General features: G+C 48.8%; 9 protein-coding genes across 9 annotated transcripts; 3 read left to right on the top strand and 6 right to left on the bottom strand.

Annotated features, from left to right (window-relative positions):
- Positions 1–108: 108 nt before the first annotated feature.
- N7516_009744 (uncharacterized protein) lies at positions 109–3,163 on the bottom strand (the record flags this gene model as incomplete). Its single annotated transcript, XM_057222463.1, has 2 exons — positions 109–2,690; positions 2,764–3,163. The coding sequence occupies 2 exons, from the start codon at positions 3,161–3,163 to the stop codon at positions 109–111; spliced, it is 2,982 nt and encodes a 993-aa protein (XP_057069684.1).
- Positions 3,164–12,444: 9,281 nt separating this feature from the next.
- Positions 12,445–12,684, bottom strand: N7516_009743 (uncharacterized protein; the record flags this gene model as incomplete). Its single annotated transcript, XM_057222462.1, has 1 exon — positions 12,445–12,684. The coding sequence occupies one exon, from the start codon at positions 12,682–12,684 to the stop codon at positions 12,445–12,447; it is 240 nt and encodes a 79-aa protein (XP_057069683.1).
- Positions 12,685–13,821: 1,137 nt separating this feature from the next.
- N7516_009742 (MBL fold metallo-hydrolase) lies at positions 13,822–15,141 on the bottom strand (the record flags this gene model as incomplete). Its single annotated transcript, XM_057222461.1, has 4 exons — positions 13,822–14,534; positions 14,605–14,752; positions 14,816–15,056; positions 15,110–15,141. 4 exons carry the CDS (start codon positions 15,139–15,141, stop codon positions 13,822–13,824), a joined length of 1,134 nt encoding a protein of 377 aa, XP_057069682.1.
- Positions 15,142–15,348: 207 nt separating this feature from the next.
- Positions 15,349–15,924, top strand: N7516_009741 (uncharacterized protein; the record flags this gene model as incomplete). Its single annotated transcript, XM_057222460.1, has 1 exon — positions 15,349–15,924. One exon carries the CDS (start codon positions 15,349–15,351, stop codon positions 15,922–15,924), a length of 576 nt encoding a protein of 191 aa, XP_057069681.1.
- Positions 15,925–16,261: 337 nt separating this feature from the next.
- On the top strand, positions 16,262–18,257 carry N7516_009740 (ABC1 kinase family protein; the record flags this gene model as incomplete). Its single annotated transcript, XM_057222459.1, has 2 exons — positions 16,262–16,998; positions 17,057–18,257. 2 exons carry the CDS (start codon positions 16,262–16,264, stop codon positions 18,255–18,257), a joined length of 1,938 nt encoding a protein of 645 aa, XP_057069680.1.
- Positions 18,258–18,447: 190 nt separating this feature from the next.
- On the bottom strand, positions 18,448–19,008 carry N7516_009739 (uncharacterized protein; the record flags this gene model as incomplete). Its single annotated transcript, XM_057222458.1, has 1 exon — positions 18,448–19,008. One exon carries the CDS (start codon positions 19,006–19,008, stop codon positions 18,448–18,450), a length of 561 nt encoding a protein of 186 aa, XP_057069679.1.
- Positions 19,009–19,500: 492 nt separating this feature from the next.
- Positions 19,501–20,421, bottom strand: N7516_009738 (transcription elongation factor DST1; the record flags this gene model as incomplete). The annotated part of the gene is made up of 1 exon (XM_057222457.1): positions 19,501–20,421. The coding sequence occupies one exon, from the start codon at positions 20,419–20,421 to the stop codon at positions 19,501–19,503; it is 921 nt and encodes a 306-aa protein (XP_057069678.1).
- A 1,146-nt stretch (positions 20,422–21,567) lies between these two features.
- Positions 21,568–22,824, bottom strand: N7516_009737 (GTPase-activating protein RNA1; the record flags this gene model as incomplete). The annotated part of the gene is made up of 1 exon (XM_057222456.1): positions 21,568–22,824. The coding sequence occupies one exon, from the start codon at positions 22,822–22,824 to the stop codon at positions 21,568–21,570; it is 1,257 nt and encodes a 418-aa protein (XP_057069677.1).
- Positions 22,825–23,209: 385 nt separating this feature from the next.
- Positions 23,210–23,607, top strand: N7516_009736 (copper metallochaperone COX17; the record flags this gene model as incomplete). Its single annotated transcript, XM_057222455.1, has 3 exons — positions 23,210–23,237; positions 23,346–23,407; positions 23,467–23,607. 3 exons carry the CDS (start codon positions 23,210–23,212, stop codon positions 23,605–23,607), a joined length of 231 nt encoding a protein of 76 aa, XP_057069676.1.
- Positions 23,608–23,816: the final 209 nt, after the last annotated feature.

Raw genomic sequence — 23,816 nt, 5'->3', positions numbered from 1 at the left:
TCAAGTAGGTGGCACGGCAAAATTTGCGGGTAATCGCAGGGAGATAAAAAGAAATTAGACCTCGAATCAGTAACGAGTTGCAAAAAAAAAAGGCTAAGAAACGAGCATTTACTCGTTGTCCTCGATCTCCTCGGCGCGGGCACCGAGGGTGTAACGAGTCTTTCCTTCCGAGTCGTGCTCCAGCTCGATAGCAAGCTTGGAAAGGTGAGCGATCATGTTCTCGATCTTGGTGTCAGCCTTGGAGCGGGTCTTGCGGCCAAGGTTGTCGAGACCGGGAACGATGGTCAGGAGGTAGTACACAACGGCGATGATGACAGTCACACCGATGGAGTAGGCCCAGATGACAACGACAGTGACAATGTCGACATCTTCGTTCTTGGAGAAGCCAGGACCACCGGGGGTACGGGGAGAGGTCTGCTCCCATTCGGGTGCGAGCCAGCCGAAGACACAGAACAGGGTGGCGAGGACATCGACGATGAAGATGGCAATAACCAACTGCCACGAGGGCCAGGTCTTTCCACCGCGGGTAACGAAGATGAGCCAGTTCTCAGTCAGAGCAATCTCGAGGAAGAGAATCTCCTGGGGAGAACCGAAGTTCTGGATGATACCACCGTTCTCGAGGAAAAGAGTGGCACGGATAATCCAGGTAGCGACAGCGAGAAGGATTCCAAGAACGACGGAGATAACCCAGATCTTAGGCAGCTGCCACTCGACGGGGCGGGCTTCGAAGTGAGCGTTATCGTAAGCAACGGCGATGGTGGCGAGATCAGCGAACAAGGCGATGAAGACAATCAGGGAAGAGTCGACAGTCTCGTTGATGATGATCATGGAGGTAACCAGGTAGATCTCGAGGTGGAGACACAGGGCAATACGGTACTGGATGTAAGCCTTCATACGCTGGAAAATCTGGCGGGCAAGCTTAATAGCATCGACAATGGTAGAGAGACCGGGGGCGAGGAAGACAATATCGGCGGCAGCCTGGGCAGCCTCAGTGGAACCCTCGACAGCGATACCACAATCGGCCTTCTTGAGAGAAGGAGCATCGTTAACACCGTCACCAGTCATGGCAGTCAAGTGACCACGCTGTTGGAGCATCTCGACGACCTGGTACTTGTGCTCGGGGAACACCTCAGCGAAACCATCAGCCTTCTCGACAAGGTCGTGCTGGGCGGAACCAGCGAGACCACCGTGGATCAGACGCTCAGAGTTGTAAACCTTGGTACCGAGGGCAAGCATCTTACAAGTCTCCTTAGCGATGGAGATAGCATCACCAGTAAGCATCTTGACGGAGAGACCGAGAACCTGGGCCTCAGCGATGGTGTGGGCGGTATCCTCACGGGGGGGATCGAACATGGGGTACATGCCCAGAAGCTGCCAGGGCTCACCCTCCTTCTGGACGGCGACACCAAGGGAACGGAAACCACGGCGAGCGAACTCAGTGACCTTCTCACGGTAGAGGACAGCCTCCTCCTGGGAGCAGTCGGACATGTTGAGGATAGCCTTGGGGGCACCCTTGGCACAAATGTAACGGACACCGTCGCAGGTACAGACAGTGGTGATACGCTTGGAGACGGGATCGAAAGGAGTGTACTTCTCGGTGATCCAGTTGCGGGAGAGGATCTCACGAGCCTTGGGGTAACGACGGAGGGTCAGGACGGTGACCTTATCGATGGGGTCCAGGTTCTTGATGTTGTGGGAAGAGGCAATAGCAGCGACGGCCATCATCCAGTTGACATCAACACCCTCAGAGACGTAGGGCTCACGGATGGAGAGCTGGTTGGCAGTGAGAGTACCAGTCTTGTCAGAGCAGAGAATGTCGACACCAGCGAGGGACTCGATGGCAGTGAGCTTCTGGACGATAGCCTTCTGCTCGGCGAGATAGGCGGCACCGACAGCGAGGGTGGTGGTAGTGACAACGGGGAGACCGACGGGAACACCGATAATCAGAAGAATCAGGGTGTAGTGGAGCAGGTTGTTGTCGGTGTCCTCGGGGGTAGCGATCTTCAAGTGACGGAAGAAACCACCAATCCAGGCGGCGAGAATCCAGAACATGACGAGAACGAGCAGGGAGGTACCGATGTTGTCCATGACAGCCTTGAAGTGACCGGAGTCCTGGGCACCCTGGACAAGGGCGGCAGTCTTACCGACGAAAGAGTGACGGGCAGTAGCGGTGACAATACCGTAGGCCTTGCCACGCTTGCAACCAGTGGTGTAGTAACAGACATCAGCCATGTACTTGTCGACAGCGAGAGATTCACCAGTGATAGCGGACTGATCACAAGCAATGAGAGAGACACCCTGGTGGGTCTCACCCTCATCCTCATCATCATCACCGTGCTTCTCCTTGAGGTCGTCGGAAGTGGCGTTGGCGAGGTACTCCTTGTAGTTGTCGAACATCTCGGGCTTAGAGTAGTCACAGATCAGGCGGACATCGGCAGGGATAACGGTACCCTCCTCGACGATAACAATATCACCAGCAACGAGCTCACGGGCGAGAATCTCCTCCTCCTGGCCGTTACGGACAACGATAGCACGCATAGCGATATCACCCTTGAGAGAAGCAACGACATCGGCAGCCTGCTTCTCCTGGTACCAACCGACGAGAGCGTTAAGCAAAAGAATACCACAGATAACACCGAGATCGATCCACGAGCGCAGACCGGCAGCGAGGAGGACAGCAAGTTCCATAACTAAAAAAAGAGGCGTGTTAGTAACCAATTGGCACAAGACGCGTCAATTGAGACGGATGTCGAGGCCACTTACCATAGAGAATAGGACCACGGAAGTAACCAATGAACTGAAGGAAGATGTTGTGCTTCTCGGTAACCAGCTCGTTCCAGCCGGTCTTCTTGCGACGAGGCTCAATGTCGGCAGAGCTAAGACCACTGCGAAGGTCGGTCTCGAGCCACTCATCGGGAGTAACGAAACCATCCTCGACACCACCAGCAGCAGCACCACCGAACTTCCACCAGGGCTTCTTCTTCTCAGAGCCAGTGCTCAGAGCACCAGCGCTGGAAGTAGAGGCACGACGGTTGGCCTGAGCAGTCGAGATGTAGCGGTTGAGAGCAGAGTACTCGTCGAGATTGCCCTCATCACCAGCCTCACGGGTGTGACGCTCACCATTTTCGACGTCAACAGCATAGGAAATTCTCCGCTCCGCCATTGTTGTTGATTCGGCTCACACAGCCTTGGAACCCAACGATATGAGTGAAAACAACGAAATGACAATATGACAGAGTCGGAACAGATCCTATGTAAAGAGAGGAAAAGAGAAAAACAAGATGAGTGAAGGAAGGTCTGTTTTATAATGGATTACCGGGGGGTCGTCAAAAAGAGGGAACGGAGTGGGTAGGTGGATAATGAGAGAAAAGAGTGAGGGAAATAAAAAAAATAAAATAAAATTGAAAATTGAAAATTGAAATTCCGGAATTGAAAAGAAAAAAATAATTAAATAATTAAATTTTAAAATAAATAAATAAAACGAGGAAAGAAAGGTATTTTGCGTATTTTGCCTGAAATCCCGTGTTTGTCAAGTTGAGGGGGGAAGGGAAATACTTCTGACAATGGTTGCTGGGGAAGGTATAAGCTAGGTACTCTTTGATCGCTCCTCAATCATTCCTTTTGGGATGATTTTGACTTTTAGGTGTATTTTTCGTTTTTTATTTCCATTTTTCCTTCCCTTTGTAGTTTACTCCTGTCTTGTTTTCCTCGTTGATACCAAACTTTACCCCTTGCCCTACTGAAAAAGCTCCAACCGGATACCCGTCTACAGCCAGTCATGTCCAAGGTACAGTACAAGGAGTGGATCCATGGCTGCGTTCGGGTTAGTATCAAAACAATGAAAATACCTGATACCGATACCACTCTCCCTCTAGAGGTCTCTGCTACCGGCACTGAGCTGCCGAGTTGGCCTCCACAGACATCACATTCGTATGAATTGGTACGGAGTACATAAATTTTACACAAGTTTCTATGCCTTAGCCGATGTTGCCCCAGTTCTAACTATGCGCGATTTTTGTGTCTGGGGTCATTTGGATCCTTACTGTGTCCCGAGACCCCAAGACATAAAATAAAATAAACTAATGGAATTGGCACTGCGAGTCTGATGTATATTGTATTTCGATTTGCAATTAGTTGGTTGGCAGGACCTTAAACGGAGAATTCACACGGTCATGGCCAAAAAAATAAAAGGGAATAGACAGGAATGCCCTTGCAGGAGAATGTTCCTATATTCAGCGACATGGTCCGAGATAGTCCTAAGATAGTCCTAAGATAACCAGTCTAGTTATATTGTATTAATACAGGCACGCTTTCATTTTACCAGATGTCCTCTTGATCCTCCGTACATATACTTCACTTTTCCCTCGACCGAGTCCGGCTTTTACACCAAAGTGAAGTAACAAAAATGCCACAGTGACTACGGTGACGACAGTATCGCATGGCCGTCACACCCAACCCATTTTAAACATAGCAAGGGGTCCGGAAGCGGTTGACAGGTTTTGATTTTTATTGATATGTATGCCAATGCTATTGGAAGCATGCCGAGCCAGCAAAGATTACGGAGTACCTTGTTACCAGTAAAATACAATTATTTACCTTTATTTACCATTATGTCATCTGTTACCTCATCTGTTAGCTAATATGTTCCCGGGATCTCGTTCAACTCTCGTATCAATACGCACTTTGTCTTTTATTTCCACCGCCCTCGCTGAAGCTGCCTCCTTCGTACTTCTGCCCACAAGTCGATCCTTGCCCTCGTGGAAAGAGTCCCCAGGAGCGTCATTTAATTCGGTGCTCCTCACTGGTCGACATGGCCGTGAAAGCCCCCACCCACTAACGCCTAGTAATAACCGGGCGGCTTCGATCAAATCACCGGGTGCAGACGCCGTCCGATGATTTCATCGTTGTTTGATCGCCGGTGCTGTTCCAAACATTGACTCGAATATGGTCTGTACAAAGTAATCCCTGCTTCATACAGCTGGAATGCTTCATGATATCTCAAGTGGCAATCTTTCTGGCTCGTCTATGTTGTAAAAGATGGCGAAATTGCCCGAGATGGGAGTGCATCAGCAAGGCTAATTTCGATGCTACTTCATGTAGACTGGTAGTTTTAATTATGATAGACTGTTATTACCCTCCCGGCCAGCACACAGCTCCATTGATCGTCTGACAGTGTGCATGACCAAAAAGGGAAAAAAGAAATGCCTTTGCGCCGACAATATACTTCGTACAGGGAACCTAGTTCGCGATGCCAAACCCTCGTTGCTCGAGTGCGGGCAAATCCTCGACATAGCCTAGGGATCATTGGACACATATTATCGGCGATGATCCGCGACCGAACCTTCCATCGATCACATCAAGCTTCTCGGTGCAGACAACATAATAAGGCTGAAGGCGATTGGATGGAAACCTCGTCTTCGAATCACACTGTAGCCCAAAAAGTATATGCTCAGTTAGGACTGTCACTCCAGTCAATCACAATCCTCCCACGGTATGTCGGCGAATTTCCCAGACTTTTGAAGGATACACCCGCACCCCGGCTTTCCGGTGAGTGCCCTTGGCAAAGTCTTCCCCAGAAGACGAAACTTCTTAGGGCCGGGGTTTCCCTTGATCGTGCACGCGCCGTGAACAACGGCGCGGGAAAGATGAGATCCTATTATGCCCGAGTCTATGCGATCTAGACAAATCCCTCTCGTTCTCGTCTACTCCATACATCGTACATAGTACAATATGGAGGCGCTATTGTCGATCGATTATACGTTGTAGATGGCTTGCGATAATCACTCAAACAACCCTGTCGGTCTTCCCGTCCCTTGGGGGTACTTTGTACGGAGTACATACATATACTTCAAGCAGAAGGCGCTTTCCGCGGCAGGCGTGCCGTTCACGATACGAACCAATTGCGGGCAACTGAACGAGCGGTAATTATGGAGCTCCCGAGTCTAGCCATGATAATATATATCGAATAAATATTACCTTCCACTATAGAAGTTTACGCCGTAGGAGCTATTGCTTTTCCGACAAAAAGAGGAGACCTGAAAGATACAAATTTCCACTTTCTCTAACCTGCTGTCATCACTCTGGAGCCCTCTGGCTCAGATCTTTCCATATCAGCCAAAGGAATAGCTACAAAAGATAGATAGCTCTTAGCCCAAACTCTTTCGGGAAGCCGGCCGTGAGTGGAGTCTGAAATCCGCAACTGGCCCCTATTCGATGCAACGCTTACGCTTCGTCCTCCTGCAGCCCCGTGCGAGAAGGAAAAAAAAAGGAGGGAAAAAAAGTCCAATTGAGTTACGATCACTCCGGGGGATTCTCGCCGTTTAGCCTTTCAATAACACACGTCAGCCAAGCCCAGCTGGCAAGTGCACGATCCTGGGGATGGACAGTCCTCAGCGCCGCCGAGGTCACTGGAGGTTACTGTACATAGCAACGAATTTTCCTTTGATGGATCAGTTTGCGCCAGATGTATCTTGTGATTTTTTTTAAAAAAATAGAAAAATAGAAAATTCTGTTGGGCCCACGACCTTTCAGAATCTCCAAAACCGAGGCGCATAAGTGGAGAGCTCTCTCTTTCAACCCCAATTAAATATGGAAAAAATGGCTCGAACGGGGCCGTCGAAGCATCGAGAATTCCTTATGTACAAATATATGTTTGTATTAGGAAATTTTTCCATCTTTTTCATGGCCCCTTTTCTCTTCTTTTCCCCCACGCCGCGACCCGTGGATCATATGCTGTGGGACAATAGCCGTCTCCGTAGGAGGTAAATTATACTACGCACACGTGCACAATATCAAAATATCATGTCATAACCAAGTCGACAATCAATTTCGATTTGGAGAAATTGACCGGAGTCACCGTAGCCTGTCATTATTACTGATCCTTTGAACTCCGTACTCCGTACAGATACGGAGTAATAGCCAACTCGATTGTTAATAACAATCGGGGATTCACGGTATGTCCGCATGTGGCTGCGATTTTTTGGGGGCTGGGAACATGTTTCACGATCTCCCATCCCATCGGATGCTACCACAGATACAATTACCGCAGCAACAAGTATCTACAATTAAATCCCATCGTACTACACAATTTAATCTACATTTGCTCGTGGCCAATACCACATCTCTCCTCGGTCGGACATGTGCTCAATCGTAGCCGCCAGGAATCCTTTCTACACGTGAAGCACGATACCACATACCCAAGCGGGAGAGACAGGAGGAGCGGACATTCCTCGCATTGTCGGGCGATCGTGCCGCTGATACCGTCTAGCTTGGAGAGGGGTTGATCTGGGGAAGTACCGCAGGATCAATAGTTATTCAGTGTGCTGACGGCGAGAAGCACGGGCTTTTCCGATCGTGTTGTCTTTTTCCTGCGTCATGCAACAAAATGCCTCAAAATAATTTCTTTGCGTTTTTCCGAGTTGATGGATTGCCCCCGGACCGGACCGGGGCAAAGTTGGAAAAATTGAGGCTTGTTTAACTATGGTAAAAGGACGGTGAGCACGGTGAAGCCGTGTTTTCTCCGATATCAAAACTGCTGCGTGGAGAGTATATTGTAAACTGGAGGCCCTAATGGGGTTTCGGTGCCGAGTTGATCAATCTCCATTTGGAACATCGGAGTGGACCCAGGAAGTTCGGTGCGTGTGGTTATAGATTAAGGGTGTTCTGGACGTCTTCTAGAAGGCTTCCCTGGAGGTCACCGTACCATGGATGCAATGCAGCTTACTCCGTACTGCGTGAAATTTCTTTTTAAATTTCTTTTTTTATTTTTTTTTTTAAAATCGTTTTGACGGGATATCGGCACCAAAACAGTGTGGATGATAAGAATAACAGTATCACGTCATGACTCTTATCATGCCGCTTTCGCTATGCCTTTGTTAGACTAACCCAATTGTTCCTTATTATTACGCACACACCACATTGCAAATACTCCGTATCCGAAAACGAATACTAAAATGAAACCTCCCACTCGGGTAAAGTCCGAATAGCGAGATTACCCCAGTCTCCCCACCAATCACAGTCCTTATAAACAGCTGAGTCAGTTAATTACCGCGGCTAAGCTCAGGTACATTTCTTATGGAAATATGTAAAATACGTACCAACTTGTAAATTACACTCGGCTTGGACATGCCGTGTTCTACATACAACATAGCCCTAAGAAGAAATACAATGAAGTCTGTATATTGTTGGAAGGATGAAATATAAATATAAATGTCAACTACATGGGACGATGAGAACAACACAACCTAATCTCCCTCCCCGTCTAAATGATCTAAATCCAGATCCCGAATCCACAGTAATTACATTGGCATTACTTTTATCGATATCTACTGGTCAGGTATTGACCAAATATCCTAACTCGGTTCTTGGCTTTCACCTCGCAGCCGTGTACCTACAGTAGCGCGAGTAGTGCGATGGAGGCATAGCTCCATCCAGCAATCAAATGTCCCCAAATACGCTTAGAAGAGCTCCTACCATCCGAATCAAACCCTCACCGGTGGGGACCCACTGAATGATCGCCCTGCCAAAATCGTTCCTTACGGGAAGTATACCTTACCACATACGGTGTATAATAATAGTACGCCTCGCTCCGCGTACCTCGTACGGTCAGAACTGGGACTTGTCTCCGAGGACTTTTGCCGATCTCAGATCGTGAGGCATTTTTCGGTCATTTTCTTCCTCATTTCACACACACACACACACACACACACACCGACAAGGGTTCACTTTATTATCATCCTTTGACCTAAACTGTTATCTGTCCGCGGAGGTCCCCCGTCTTGACGACCCTACTGCCAATTTTTGTCACTCTCACTTCTCCCAATTGCGTATGTATCCATGGATTTTAGTGAAGTTTGAATAATATATCGAGAGTAAACCAAAGTACGAAACTCGGTTCGCCAAGCCATCTCAGCGTTGGTCACCCCAGAATTTGATTGCCCATGGAGAAACAAAGGCCGAGGAGAAATAAAATAAAAGAAAAGGAAAAAAAAACGCGGGTTGAACAGTCAATCCCCCCCGTGCACGGGGGTACCTCACCCCAAAGCCGATTTAGGAATAGTCTCATGTGGCTCCCGCACCTGCAGGAGAGCTTTAAGTCTTTTTTTTTTTTTTTTGAAACGAGAAATATCTTGTCTACTTGTGTTCGAATGGAAATTGAACATAGTCTAGATGGAATATATTAAAAATATCCCAATTGTACGGAGTAATCTCCAGAATTGGCGGCTATCGTTATGGAGGTATTCTGGAGTTTTCCCGGGGACATGGTGATGGTGATGGTCATAGCTTGGAGAAATGATTATGATTATCACCGGGGTTCTCTTTCACCCTCCTAGTTAGCTACGTAGCACTCTGTATTATTTGAATTGAACAGCCAATTCGAACCCCATGGAATCAATAACTAACAGAGTGCAACATACGTACCTCGTATAGCCCCGCGTGTCTGTGCTTTCAAGACTACTACCCGTTCAGGATTGAATGTCTCGACGTTACCTTAAACCAGCTAATCCCCCGACTATTGAGGTTTCTCGTTCAGGAGACATCATTGGGCTAGTGATTTGGGATTATATCGGACCCCCCTCTCGGTCTTGGCTTGTGTGTTGTGTGTTTCTCGCCGAGGTGCAAAAATCGGCCAGCCTCGGTGATCCCGTGTTCAATGCTCCCCCCGACTCGGGCGACACGGCACGCGGGAATTCGGCACGTCACAGTTTCACGTCCACGTCCACGTCCCAGTTTTGGAGATTTGCTGGGATCCTGAAAGGAGATCGGGTCAATATATGGAGTATGGTGTACTTAGTACTATGGTTACATATCACAATTTAATTGCTCATAACTCGTTGATTCCTGGTTCACATTCATTTATCGACGAATCAATTCCTGTACGCCACCAACTAATAGTGGGAAAATTATTTGCCCTAATCAGCCCTATTCACCAAGCTGAATCGTGTAACCTGAAGTATTTACCCGTCCTCGATTTAATCGTGTGCACCGTATATATTATATGTCGAGATCGTATGCGATGTTACACCTTTCTCTTGGCTGCATACAAACCCTGTGTCGATCAGATCCTAGCAATCACACACACACGCCTGCCAATACGCCCAGTCCGCTGGGAAAAGCGAAAATGAGCAATGAGCAATATCCTGGAACAACCCTCCATCTCTCTCTCCGTCTCTAGCTTCGGAGTTTGAACACTTTTAGTCGAGAGAACTGCAAATCCGAATCTTTTGGACGGTGTTTGAGATTGACCGTGGAGATTGCACGGAGAAATATACTATATAGGATAGCTCGTGTGATAACGCACAAATCACTCCATCTAAACCTTTTCAAGGGTAGCAATGGATAACTAGCAATGATGCCATACGTTAGTTATATTATACTCCCTCCCTAGTTACCGCACGATACCCAAATAAGCAATAAACAAACAATACTCAGATCACCGCACTAACTACTATGACAATTCACACAACCTCAAAATGATAATCCAGAGCCCCTAAGAGACTAGATTACCCCATCCAAAACAATCCAGACCGCATGCTTAGCTAGTCTTCCCCTTCCGGTCGCGATCGACAGGAGAAACAAACACCCCACACTCGCTGGACGCGAACCCTCACAATAGGCAAGTGGTATTCTCGGGGGTGCGCATAGAAAGGGATATTTCCCGCGCTTACTACTGGTCCCCATATATAACAATTGCACATCACTATTAAAGTAAAAACCGGGATTAGCGCGACTTGTGTCCGGTGTCGGGAAGGGTTTCAGCTATCTATCTACAATATACCTACCATATTAGATGGGAAAATAACAAATCACTAAATCACTATAAAAGAAAAGACGTGCGGTCACTTTGTTGTTGTTTTTTGCCCCCTGTGACGCAAGGCAAGTATGCACGTAGAACATAATTACCTTGTTTAGTTAGTATGGCTCCGGGGTAATACACCCAGTCAAGTAGTCTTCGTAGAATATGTACGCATAGTGCTTCCTGTCCCCTTGTGAGAGAGACGTTTTGCGTAGGGTAGGTATCCCGAACGTACACTATACGCGAAAACAGCCTGTTTTGCAATGCACACGCTCCCTGTCTCCCCGTGCTGCAGTGACAATGTACGGAGTACTCAATGATTGTATGTTGTATGGGAGTATTGATATTCCTCTTGGCTGTGTTATATCGATACAATATAGATACAGTGTAGACTGCTTCTCCAGACCGAATTAAACGTTACAGTATTTTGTCTCGGGCTGGCTGTCACTGCCACTCGGGCACAAATGATCGGCGCTGTTCACGATACCTGCTTAATCCTAGTTCCCTCCAGACAGGATCGGAGGCTATTATGATGAGTATGACGAATTGGATAGAGAATAGAGTATAGCGGTTGCTATTTGCTTCTCTGTTACTATTGTTAGAATGGAGATATAAGACTGCCTGCTAGGCTACGAGATATCTCGCTCTTTCTTTGTATGCACCTGTCGGCAGATCTGCATAGCCACCGTTAAACTCCCCGATCAGTGCCGAATATCAATATCTGCCGGTGCCTGGTGAAATCTGGGGGCGCAGTCGAAGCTGCATAATATAGCTCAAACGCGGTTTTAGTGTGGGTTTGTTGTTGTGTTCCAAATCTTACAGATACCGTATACCTGGGGTACTCCTGGGAATACTGTACCTGGTCCGGGTATGCCAAGCAAGACAGGGATAGATTCGTGGGGGATGCTGGGGGATCGACGTGCTGCCTGGCGTGCAGTGTGTTATTGTCTATACATAGATAACATTCGTCGCGGTGAGTGGTGGACTATGCAGTGATGGCACCAATGTGGGATTAAACTCTATGATCGACGACAGATAGGTAAAAAGCCAAGATCCAACAACGGACGGAGAGCACAATCATGCTTGGGTTTCACTGCTCTGTTTCACTAGAGTTTCTTGGCTCGGCTACATCAATACTGGGCATTGCCCATTTATGAGAGTCTGAGGTTAGAACGGGATGTATGATCGACTTCGCATCCTTGTTCTCATTGTCTTGGACTATCAATAGTTCGTTATGAATCGCAGGATCGATGACATGCATCGTCAAATCCGACTTACCCCATAAGGAAAGATACTGATAGTTAGTAACTGATTAGTTAACTATATAGATCACACTTGGGTATGTGTCCAGATATCACAAAGAGAACACCAACTACAACATATATTGTAGCGACCAGGAACCATCGACAAGTCTCAAAAATCAATGCGCACAAATCATCCCGAATATTGCGTTTCATCCCTGTTTCCTCTTGACAATCTATCTTGGCGCCGAGTGTCAAAAAAAAAGGAAGACGCTATTCAAATATATTCTTGGCATGCCTCTACAATGTTATATGATAGACAACACGATAAAGTCATTGAATGATGTCAAGTCTTTTGCTTATCGCACCAAACACCATGTGAGGAATTTCCCCCTTGATCTGCTGATCTCATCCTGTACCTGTCCACCGACGCCAAGCCACGCCGTGCATCCCTTCCTCCCGCATTATCGTCTTGGCGAGAATTTGACCTCTGACCAGCCCCTTTTTTTTCTGTCGAGTCGGCGTGAGGTCATTGAGTCGGGCTTCGGTGATCGTGGGGCGGGGTGGAGAGGAGAGGGAGTCGACACGCGCAAGGGTCGTTGGTGGTAATGCTTGTTGTGCTTGCGTCTTGGCGGGGGCAGTGTGCATGCTTGTACAGAGTACGAAGTACTCCATACGTGGAGTAATGCACATGAGTATGTAGCAATGTGAAATGTAGAGTCAGTGTTTCTTATCAGATGTGTCTCGTCTGTGAGGGGCGTGGTGCTGTCAGGGGCGCATTTAGATTTGCTTTACTCCGTACGTCGATATGTCGATGCTTGGGCTGACTCTGTCGCTGAGGGATTTTCTCAGGCCAAGACGGCGACGGACTGTTTTGCTCATATCTGTAGGCTGTATCGTAGGGATTCGGTAGATATTTACTACTAAGGGATCTTGGCTGTAGAACAATGCACAGCAGAGAGGTGAAGGATTGGTCCAGCTGACCTCGGGCGTGCTTGGATGTAGTTGCTGGCCTGATGGTTACACTGTATCCTATCTGTATCTTGTAGATGATGAGCTTTTTGACTTATCTGGACGAGGATATGGGATGAAATGTACATGGATGAAATATCAGTTTGTGGAACTTGAAGATTTGATGTAGTGGATAGTATCCTATGCATGGTTATAGAACACATATATATTGACAATTCTTTAGAAGACGCACAAAATTATATATCAATTGTAGTAAATTTGCCACCAAAAGGAAATATATGTTAGTAGCGTTATTGTATAATTGCTGTTAAATATTGGAGGTATATATCAGATTCGATTCTTCAACTACAGATCTTATGCGGCTCTAAATTTTCAATATTCTATCGAATTAATGCCAATTGCAATTGTTATTACGAAATATATAATATTCAAAAGTGCCCTATAAGCTATCGCTACAACCAGACTCAGAATCATCAATGCCTACGCCGACTGTATGAGTTTCAGTATTATCATTACCATTATCACGCTTACGCTTACTACCATAAGTTTAGAAACAGTCATCCGCATCCATCCCGCATTCTCCCGATCGCAAGAAAATGCAGCAAGGAGATAAAGTGATGTGATGTCAGGAATCGGAATCTGATCGATGAAACCAGTCATGCCGAGCCGATGACGAGATAACCCCTTTTTGAGATCCGTTGCTCCGAGCAACCCATGCCATGCATCAAGACCCTGCATCCACGTGGAGAAGAAGACTGCAAGGAACAGCTTCAGAAAGCATCAATGTCCCGGGTGAAACCAATACGACAGGTATCAGAATGTGATTCTTGATCCGACGGTGCAGGGCACCAATGACCCGGGTATGTGTTTCTCAATCGCAAACTTGGCCCGCCAGCCCGAACAGTGACCCGGCATGAGTACGGCGGGATCGAGCCGTTTGAGATCGGCGACGGTGTTTTGGATTTGTTCCGCATCGCTTGTGGCGAGATGAAACCCACCGACGACGGCATGGACGGGTAATCCCCCACCAGTCAGTTCGACGGCGTGTTTGGTGGTGTTGACTACCCCAGCGTGGCTACATCCAGTGAAGACAACAAGACCCTTTCCTAAAGAACATGTTAGCTCAATAACGCTGTGAGCGGGGTTTAAGGAGCATATACCCTTGAGATTGCAGATGAGGGAACGCTCATCGAGGATAACTTCGTCAGAGAACCAGTCATTCTCATCAGGGTCATATCGCACTGCATTCTTCAGACCTGTCTCATACGGCGTCACTCGTGGAATCTCCCCAGAGACGAGAAAGAAGTCATCAAGTACGGTGTGTGGCTCACTCCGCTTGTCGACCACCGCACCTGCGCTTTTAATCTCCTCAAAGGTAGGATCAGCCTCGAGGGAAATGATATGCTCGGGCAGAGCAATACCTCTATAGGCCGGTCGGTCTGGGTGCAAGTCCGCGACCAGGTCTTCAGAGTGGCTCTCGGCTCGTTTGGCATCCTTTATCATGCTGATTGCTCGCAGAAGACCACCTACCCGAATATCAGCCGAACCGAAGAGAATACACGTCAATGTGTCCATTTTTTGCTCGGAATAACGAACCGGAGTGGTCTCGATGCCAATGTGATAGATGAATCACCTCCACAGAGGAGAGACTTGGTCGCAGCCGCTTCACATTTCTCTCCCAAGCCTCCTCTTCAGGACCAGCATCGAAGAGAATAGTGTGCTTCTTGTCGCCTTTAGTGGCAGTCTATATAGGGTAGGCTTAATACGAAACCATATCCAAGAGTCCAATGGCAGAGCATTGCCTTACCACCAGAATTGACAAGCCATGTGCTGCGCAACAGACATCTTCCAGCCTCAATTCCTTGCAGGCTTCCCCACGGTCTGTCAATGTATGCTTTGAGCCCATGCCAATTGCCCCCAGATTCCCCGAGATTTGGACAGTGCCCGGGGCTGGGGGAGAGAGCGGATCTAGCTCATTGTCGATGATAACAATGGCTTCGAGAGAGTCTACCTCTTCTAGGTTTAAGGACATTTCTTCAGAGTCATCACTAGATTTATAATTAGAGACTTTGGCTCCTTGAGAAGGGAATATAAGAAATACCTGAAAGGATCATGGCGAATATCCAAATTCATTGCAGATACTATGTGTGTTGTATACCAAAAGTTAAGTCCACACAATGAAAGTTGAACCTCAGACGTTCCGAGTTCTCCACAAATGCGGGGGAATGACCTTCACCTTTCCCCTGAAACTACAAAACTCCAAAACTACAAAACTGCAAATAGAAGACCTCAATCGATCTCGGTCTTCTGTTCCTCATCCTCTCGGCTTCCCCTCGCATAATGCGGGTTTTCCTCGATCGCCTATTCCTCGTCCTTGTCCTGTTCTTCTCCCCCGCCACAGCACTCGGTACATCATGCTTCAAAGTTGTCTCCGCACTGGTTAGCCGACCAGGTCACCTCTTCGATAAATTCCAGAGTGAAATCTGCGACGTTGGATGTCAGCCGACCGTCCCACACTGGGATCTATGGACGCGCAATAACACCTTTGTTCCCGCTGTCCGCAGTCTGGTGCAGCGCATGAATGTACCCCACAAAGAAGAGACTCTGTTGAAGATGGGCGACGATGTTGCGCTCAACATCAAGGAAAGCTGTGGACCAATGCTAGGTGGTGGAATACATATTTGCTCTGATTCGGAGACTTTGGCTGGGTTTGGCAACTGTTTCAAACGCAATTTCCTCAAAGCTTCGATCAAACATCTTCCTGCTTTGATCCCAATGGCCTCGGAGGAATCGTGCAAGGAACAACTTAGGTTTTTGGAGAGTGATGAACTGTGGGATATTACGATTCCTCAGAATATGAGAGATTATGCGAAAGTGTGTGACATTTTGGGGCCTAATGACCATGATGAATTATGATTTATGTCTGGATTTAACTGTAAATAGTGTTATAGTTACATGTAGTTAATATCACATATATACTGATTTCACTCTGTATCAACTATATCACGGAAATTGGATGCGAGTACGGAGTATGGAGTATGTTGTATAGTGTAGGTACGGAGTAACAAGAACGCTGAATTCCCCCGACTCCGACTCCGCGCGGAGTTACGGACGACAAAACATCTCCAGGGCTTACGACACACACAACACACAACACACAACACTACTCTGCCTTACACTTCAAATATAAGACTCGATTTGATCGTAAACACCGCCATGCAGTGATTAGGCACTCGCCTCTCCACAACTTCATATGGCGCACGCGATCTTACTCCGCTCTCTGCGGCCCACCATCCGTCCCTCAATCCGATGCCCGCACCGATATGCCCACTCAAGCCAATTCCAACCCTTCGTACCACCGTCACCAAGTTCCCTAGGGAAACCCACAGAAGCGAAGACCTACAAACGAACCATCAAATGGTTACGCCGAATCATCTATGTCTCACTAGCAACAGGCGTCGTCTACGGCATCGACAGCCAGTTCTATGCCTCGTCGCTGACCCGAACAGCCCGAACATTTTCTCTCGGTCTCTTCGTCGCCCTCGACTACAAAATCAACTTCCGCCCACACCCGCCACTGGCCAGCTCTATTGCTGCCGTGCACGCCCGAAACGCAGAGCGCTTGTCGGATCTGTTGAGGCATAATGGCGGTCTTTACCTGAAGATGGGACAGGCGATTGCGATGCAATCTGCCATCCTGCCCCCTGAGTTCCAGCATATGTTCTCCCGCATGTTCGATGATGCGCCTCAGAATGACTGGAAGGACGTCGAGAAGGTTATCCGTGAGGACTTTGGGAAGTCGCCTGAGGAGGTATTCGGTATCTCGTTTACCGGTGCACCTGACAAGGGTGTGATGGAGCGCAAAGCCCGAGCCAGTGCCAGTGTTGCGCAGGTCCACTGGGCTCGTCTGCAGGATGGCAGGGAGGTCGCCATCAAAATCCAAAAACGGGAGATCGTGCAGCAATTGGCATGGGATCTTTGGGCTTTCAAGTGAGTTTGTCCGAGTTCGACCCACGAGAGGATGTTACGCTGACATTGAAATCAATAGAGTTGTGACCTTTATCTACAGCAAAGTGTTCGACATCCCCTTCTACAGCCTCGTTCCCTACATCAGTGAAAGACTATCACTCGAAACAGACTTTGTAAACGAAGCAGATAACTCGGAAAACATGGCCAAGCTAGTGGCTGGTGAACCTCGTCTCCGCGATCGTGTGTACATTCCTCGTGTATACCGCGAACTGAGCTCCAAGCGCGTCATGACTGCCGAATGGGTAGAAGGCGTACGGCTCTGGGACAAAGACGCCATCACGCGGCCCTGGCGCGGCGGCTGGCGTCAAGGAAGTCCAGGCTGTCACGGTACACCGCTTGACCAACCGGAAACAAAATCTGCGGAGCGGAACCCGCGCGCATCGATGACCAAGCCAGGGCGTGACTACTGGCGAGGCCGCAACAATCGCGGTGGACTGGGACTGTCTGTCAAAGACGTGATGACGACTATGGTAGACCTGTTCTCTGCCCAGATGTTCTTGTGGGGATACGTCCACTGCGATCCGCACCCGGGCAACATCTTCATCCGCCGCAAGCCGTCCGGGGAGCCAGAGCTGGTTCTAATCGACCACGGCCTGTACATCCACATGGAACCGGGATTCCGCCACCAATACGCGCGCTTCTGGAAAGCGCTCCTCACCTTCGACAATCGCACGCTGGGCGAGATTGTCAAGGGCTGGGGCGTGAACAACCCAGATTTCTTCGCGTCGGCAACATTAATGCGTCCCTACAGTGGCGGGAACAAGTCTACGCAGCGCGGTTTCCAGGGCTTGAGCAAGTCAGAGCGTGCAGAGCGACACTACGAGATGCAGCAGGCCATGCGAAAGGCGATCCGCGATATGCTGGGTGATGAAACCAAGTGGCCGCAGGAGTTGATCTTCATCGGTCGCAATCTGCGCATCGTACAAGGAAATAATCAGTTCCTGGGCTCGCCGGTGAACCGCGTTAAGATTACTGGTATCTGGGCTTCGCGTGCGCTTATCGAGTCGCCGGATCTGCCGCTGGCCGAGAAGATCCGGAACATCGGTCGCCATTTTATCTTCCGCATGGTGCTGTTTAGTACTGATATCTTCTTTTATTTTACCAAGGTGCGACAGTTCTTGCATCTGGGTGGTGGTATGGAGGATGATATTGAAGCTCAGATGCAGAACATGGCTAAGGATATGGGGGTTGAGCTTAATCACAGCGTCTTCGAGGGATAGACCCCGGTTTTTTGGTTATTTTCTTTTGGTTTTTCTCAATAATTGTGAAAGCAAGAGTCGGTATAGATTAGGTGTATATACCGTCCGGATCTATCTAGAAAAATCTCCCAAATAATAACACTCTCCTTATGATTGGCACTCCTCACTGTTGGCTGTTGGCTGTTGGCTGTTATATATATATCCTCCTACCCTATCTGGTACCCTCTGCGTCAATATCAACATGAATGCCCTCACCACCACCCTCACCATCCTTAGACCCTACCAGATCCCCCAACTTCCCAAGCCTAGCAAGATACGCAGCCCCCGTATCCGCCCAAACCTGATACTCACAAACCGCCAACCTCCCCTCCCCACTCCCACTCCCACTCCCAGGACGATCAACAGCAAGCTGGATACGATAAATGAACGTCTCATCCCACGCCTGCCGCGTCTCTTTCCAGCCGAACGTGGCGGATCCACGAAGCGAAACAGCCATACAGCTCGTATCAACCACCCAGTTCTCCTCGGGCTCAAAGACCATGTTCTTGATAGACAGCAGCGACGAGATAACTTCGAAGTAAGTTGCTATCCCATCTTGACCGGTGAATGGTCGGCCTAGGAAGGGGGCTAGTTGGGGGAGACCGTGTTCGTGGATTAGGGGTTTTGGAGAAGTTGTGAAGGCTGAGAGGAGGTTGTTCGGGTTTGGGGATGGGTTTGTTAGGGCTTCTAGGAAAGTGTGGATTGGGTTTAGGAGGTCTGTCCGTGTTGTCATGTTTAGGGATTTTTGTTTGAAGGTGTAGACCTTGGATGTAGTTGGTATAGATGTTGGAGATATAGATGCGGGTAACTTGATGGGGGTGAGCATTGATATCAATATGACGTTGATATATATTTGTTGATATCTCAGTACTATTGTTTATGTATGCAGTATCAACAACAACAATTTATACTTGGATAAGAGTCGGGATAAATCATTGGGATATCTGTGGGATATCTGAATTTTGGTGGATAGTTCACGACTTGTTGTCCATCTATTTATCTATTTACCCAGACGAGCTTCGCCCCCGAAAGGGAAACAGATGTAGAGGAAGACATAAATCAAAGGCCCACGGTAGAACTCCAGTGTCGGCTTTCATAGCCTTCGCATGATAGAAAGGATGAAAACACGAGGAAGAGAAATGGAAAAAAAAAGGAAAAAAAAGGAAACACCGAGTCCCCCAAAGAATAATACATTTCCGCTCTAGCTCTCAAATGCCCCCTAAGCTCACTGTCGCCAGGATTTGCCGCAGTTCAGACACGTACAGAACAGAGTCATCGGTTCATCAGCCGCACGAGTCTGAGCCTCAGTGTAGGTAACCTTGCGCTGACCACACTTTCCGCACTGCAAGCTCTTACTGATACTGCGTTCCTGCTGGGCAACCATAGCCTTGTCCATATTCTCCTTCTGAATCTTGGCATCCGCCTCCCGCTGCTCAACGGAGCGCAGCTCGTCGTGCGTCATGCGCACGAACTGGTCAGCGGTAATTTCTCCCTCGACAACGCGCACCCGCAGCTTTGGGTTCGACTTGTTCTTCAGGTTCTGGAAAAGACTGCGGATCTTCGTGCGGTATTCCTCCTTCGTCTCCGGTCCCAGGTACTTGTACGCGGAAATCTCCACTGCAATGGCGCGCGATAGAACAACCTTCGGAGACTCGGTTGATCCAACACATAGTCCATCGTACATCAGTCCCGTGCAGCTGTCACGGACTCGGTTCCCGGTATGATTGATCTCTGCCCCATCTGCCTTCCAGGTTCGCTTATCCGGAGGCACGGATAGCTTCGACGCCTTGTCTGAGGGTGTTGCAGCGGCTGGGGTGGACGCTCCTGTGCCGTTTTGCGCTGGTCGTGGAGATCCGCTCGAGCCACGACTGGCTGCTGTACCACCGCCCTGTTTCTGCTTGTTGACCTCGGTCCGCCACTTGGAGACGATCTCGCTGGAGAGCCGTGCGACTTCTGGGGTCTTGCTTTGCTTGAACTTGTTGACGATGATTCCGATGCGCGTCTGTCGGAGGAGGTCTTCGGTTGCCCGGACGCCGGTTTGGATGTCCTTCAGGAGGCCCAGGATCACAGCTGAAGACTCGTTCGATGTCGCGGCTTTGCCCAGGGCCTTGGCCTTAGCTTCGATCTCTTTGGCGTCCATCGCCATGTTGTGCGGGGTAGAGGGATAACGCGATCGGAGTGCGTAATGGGGTCAATGGAGGTCCGGGAGAGAAAGTTCTAGGAGACCTATAAGCCACAACAGTCAGCGTATCATCTCAAAAGCTTAGAATGCAGGGTCTTTATAAGTCCCGGATGCCGGCGCACTCTGCAGAACTACGCCATGCACATTTGTGCCTTTGGGATCACAGATTATGGAGCACATATGCTTTCAACAAATGTCACGCGAAACATGGTCATCCAAATACCCCACCATAGAGACTCATGCGGCGAAAGGTGCTATGCTGTCAATTTGCACGTGTCCACCTTCTCCCCCATTTGCTCTCTGAAACTTGACCAAAACAAGCAGAAAAGCTTGGAGACAATGATATGAGAGCTGTTATACTGATTGCGCCAGATAAAACAATGGGGAATTGCGTAGAAGCAAGATGTAGTGAGGGGTGTTTTGCGCTGGCACTCACCTAGAGATAATTCACGGTCACGTCAACGGTATAGTGTTGCGAAATTGGACCGGCAAAGAAAACAAAGAGCGGAAAGGCGACGGCAATTGAAGCGCCAGTAATGACAGGTATGGTAGATGGGGTATGTCAAAGCCGACGAGGTAAAGGGAATTTGATGAGCTGCGATGTCCAAGGTTTGCGCCAAGCCTGGCATTCCATTTTTGGAAAGTATTTTCCCTTCAATTTTATATGCGAGTTTTATAGACAAATGCTTGCTTAATTTTCGTAAATTTATAATTATTTGAATGGTCCTGCTTGTCCAGATATGTATTCCATCTATATGGTTGTGCATCTTCCGATGAAAACAGGAAGAGTCCATGGCTATGCAAACAGAATATGGATCAAAGCAAAGGAAATTATGTGCAGCTAGGGTTTCATCATTGTAGATTGGGGGTATAACAAATGGGGGTCTTTTTGAAGGTAAAGCGTAAGCGTCGTCAGTCAGATCCTCATACCCGAAGCTTGTGAGTGGCCGTGGACACAGAAAGGGACCATGGATGGCCAGGAGGACACCAATAAGCCAAGGGCGCGGGTCGCAGCCATTGGTGATATCAACGTGGCGTTGGATCCATGGTCCATCTGTGATGGAAGGCAGGTACTGATGGGAGTGACAATTGTCCAACAGCTCCAGAAGTTTAGATAGCCGTCTTGCCCATAACATCGGCCAGGTCATCGACGTCCTGGTCATCTCTCTGAGCAACCTTCTCTTCCTCAGCAAGCTCGATATCCTTGAGGTCCTTCTCAGCCTTGGCCTCTTCCTCCTCTTCCTCGTCTTCTTCTTCATCCTCTTCTTCCGAATCCTCCTCCTCGAGTTCATCCAACTCATCAACACCCCAGCTATCCTCGGGGTCCTCGTCGGTGCCGTGCTCCTCCTGTCGAGCCTCCAAGAGCTCACGCAGGTCAACGATGTTAGGGTCATCCTCGGAGAAGATGTTTCCATTGAGCTCGATGCGACGGAGGCTGGGAAGCGCGGTCTTGGCTGCGTGGGTGAAGCTCTTGACGGCTTCCGCCTTCATCTCGTTGTACTGCAGACGCAGAGTCTGAAGTTTCTGGTTCTTGTTCGCGGCCAAAGCCTGGGCAACCTTCACACCACCACGGGCAGAAAGCAGGCAGTCGCCTACACCAAGCTCGCGCAGAGAGGGCCAGCCAGACAAAACGTTTGACAGAGCAGTGGAGCCCACATTGGTGAAAGTGTTGTCCTGCAGATCGAGAACCTCAAGGGAATGCGCGTGGTAGAGACCCTGGGTCAACAAGTGGCAGATACCTTCCGATCGGATACCGTTCTGTGTCATCTTAACCGACTTCAGGCCGGCGGCGTGGGCCTTGTAGGCCCGAGCCCATGCCTCCATGCTGCCGTTCTCCAAGCGGTTTCGTCCGCAGACAACACTCTCCAGCAGCGCAACTTCCTCGCCACAATTGCGAGCTTCCTCCTTGCGCTCAGCCAGCTTTGATAGCGCATCGGCGACCTGAGATCCGGCGGCAGGGCCCAGTCCATTGTTGTTCAGAATGAGGTGACGGAGGGGCACGTGGCGCGAGAGGAATTCGATAAGAGGGGCCTGAGTTCTGAGACCAAAAGCATTGTCGTTAAGGTTAACGGTGTGGACGGTCGAGATCTTGAGGATGGCGTTCAGGAGCGAGTTCAAAGCAGTGGGGATTTCAGTCAGGAGACGACCGGTAAAAATGTCGTCGAGGTAGGCAGCTTCGAGGCACTTCTGAGTCTGCAAGACCTCGGCCAGGCGCTTGGAGGCGTCAATGCCCAGGGTGTTTCCACCGAGACGGATTTCAGTGTAGTCGGTATTGTCAATCAAGGGCTGAATGTGCGCATTCATGTCCTCGGCGCTGTCGAGCTTGAGGACTTTGCCCTCGAGGGAGAAGACCTTGGGAGGGGCCATAGCGGGGTAGTTGTTGAAGTGGGATATTGAGATAAGAAAAAGAAATAAAATAAGATGAACGTGAGGTCAATGGCAGACAATATCCCAGCAATGAGGAAACCAAGTAGACCCAAGGATAGAAAGAAGAAAACCGAAACAGTCTGTAGTGTAGCAGGAAAGGAGAGATGACCCCGAAGAGGCAAGTTTGTTGATAACAAAAAAAATAATAATAACTACGGCGTAGCATAGAGACCAGTTACGCTACATGCACCATTAATAATGTCCGATGGTGTCAGCCCTGGAGGTCACCTGTAAGGACTTGTTCCCAACTCTCGTACTTGACACTCCCTTTTTTGTCTTTCATTTACTCAAAGTACACGTTAAGTACATCTGCATATCCATCACAATGTCTTGGCTCTTCGGTTCCTCAAATGGTAAGCACCAATGTCTCTTTCCATCTACCTAAACCGAATACTTGCGCAATGCGCCGGCCCTATATATCAAAGAAAGACATCGACCCTTGCTTACACATTGGCTCACAGAGAAAAGCGCCGCTGCCCCTGAGCAAGCGCCCGCTCAGCCTGCCCAGTCCGAGAAGCCCAAGGTACGACCCGACACTACCGGTCCAACAAGCGCAAGCGATTAATAATGCCTTCATTCTAGCCCTGCTGCGTCTGCAAACCCGAGAAGACCGCTCGCGATGACTGCATGCTTTTCTCCAAGTCCGACAACCCTGAGCAGGAGTGCAAGTCCACCATTGAGCAGTACAAGACTTGCATGGCCGGATTTGGTTTCAAGGTCTAGACTCGATCTCTGACCGAATGGCCTCGGCTGTACTATCACTATACAACATTGTACCATAGCATTCATTGGCGGGAGTTTCTTGTTTTCTTTAGATATCGTCTGTTTTGAGGCAAGTTTGCTGATGTGTGACATATTGAAACCTAGAGTTTGGACTCTATATGAAAGGGATGAGTTTCCCAATACAACATCTCACCTCTTATAAAAAACGA

This window comes from Penicillium verrucosum, assembly GCF_028828655.1.
Source record: "Penicillium verrucosum strain IBT 35672 chromosome Unknown utg000004l_segment0_segment0, whole genome shotgun sequence".
Classification (NCBI taxonomy): Eukaryota; Fungi; Ascomycota; class Eurotiomycetes; order Eurotiales; family Aspergillaceae; genus Penicillium; species Penicillium verrucosum.
Note: the sequence above shows the minus strand (reverse complement) of the source record. Positions and strands in the feature narration are given on the sequence as shown.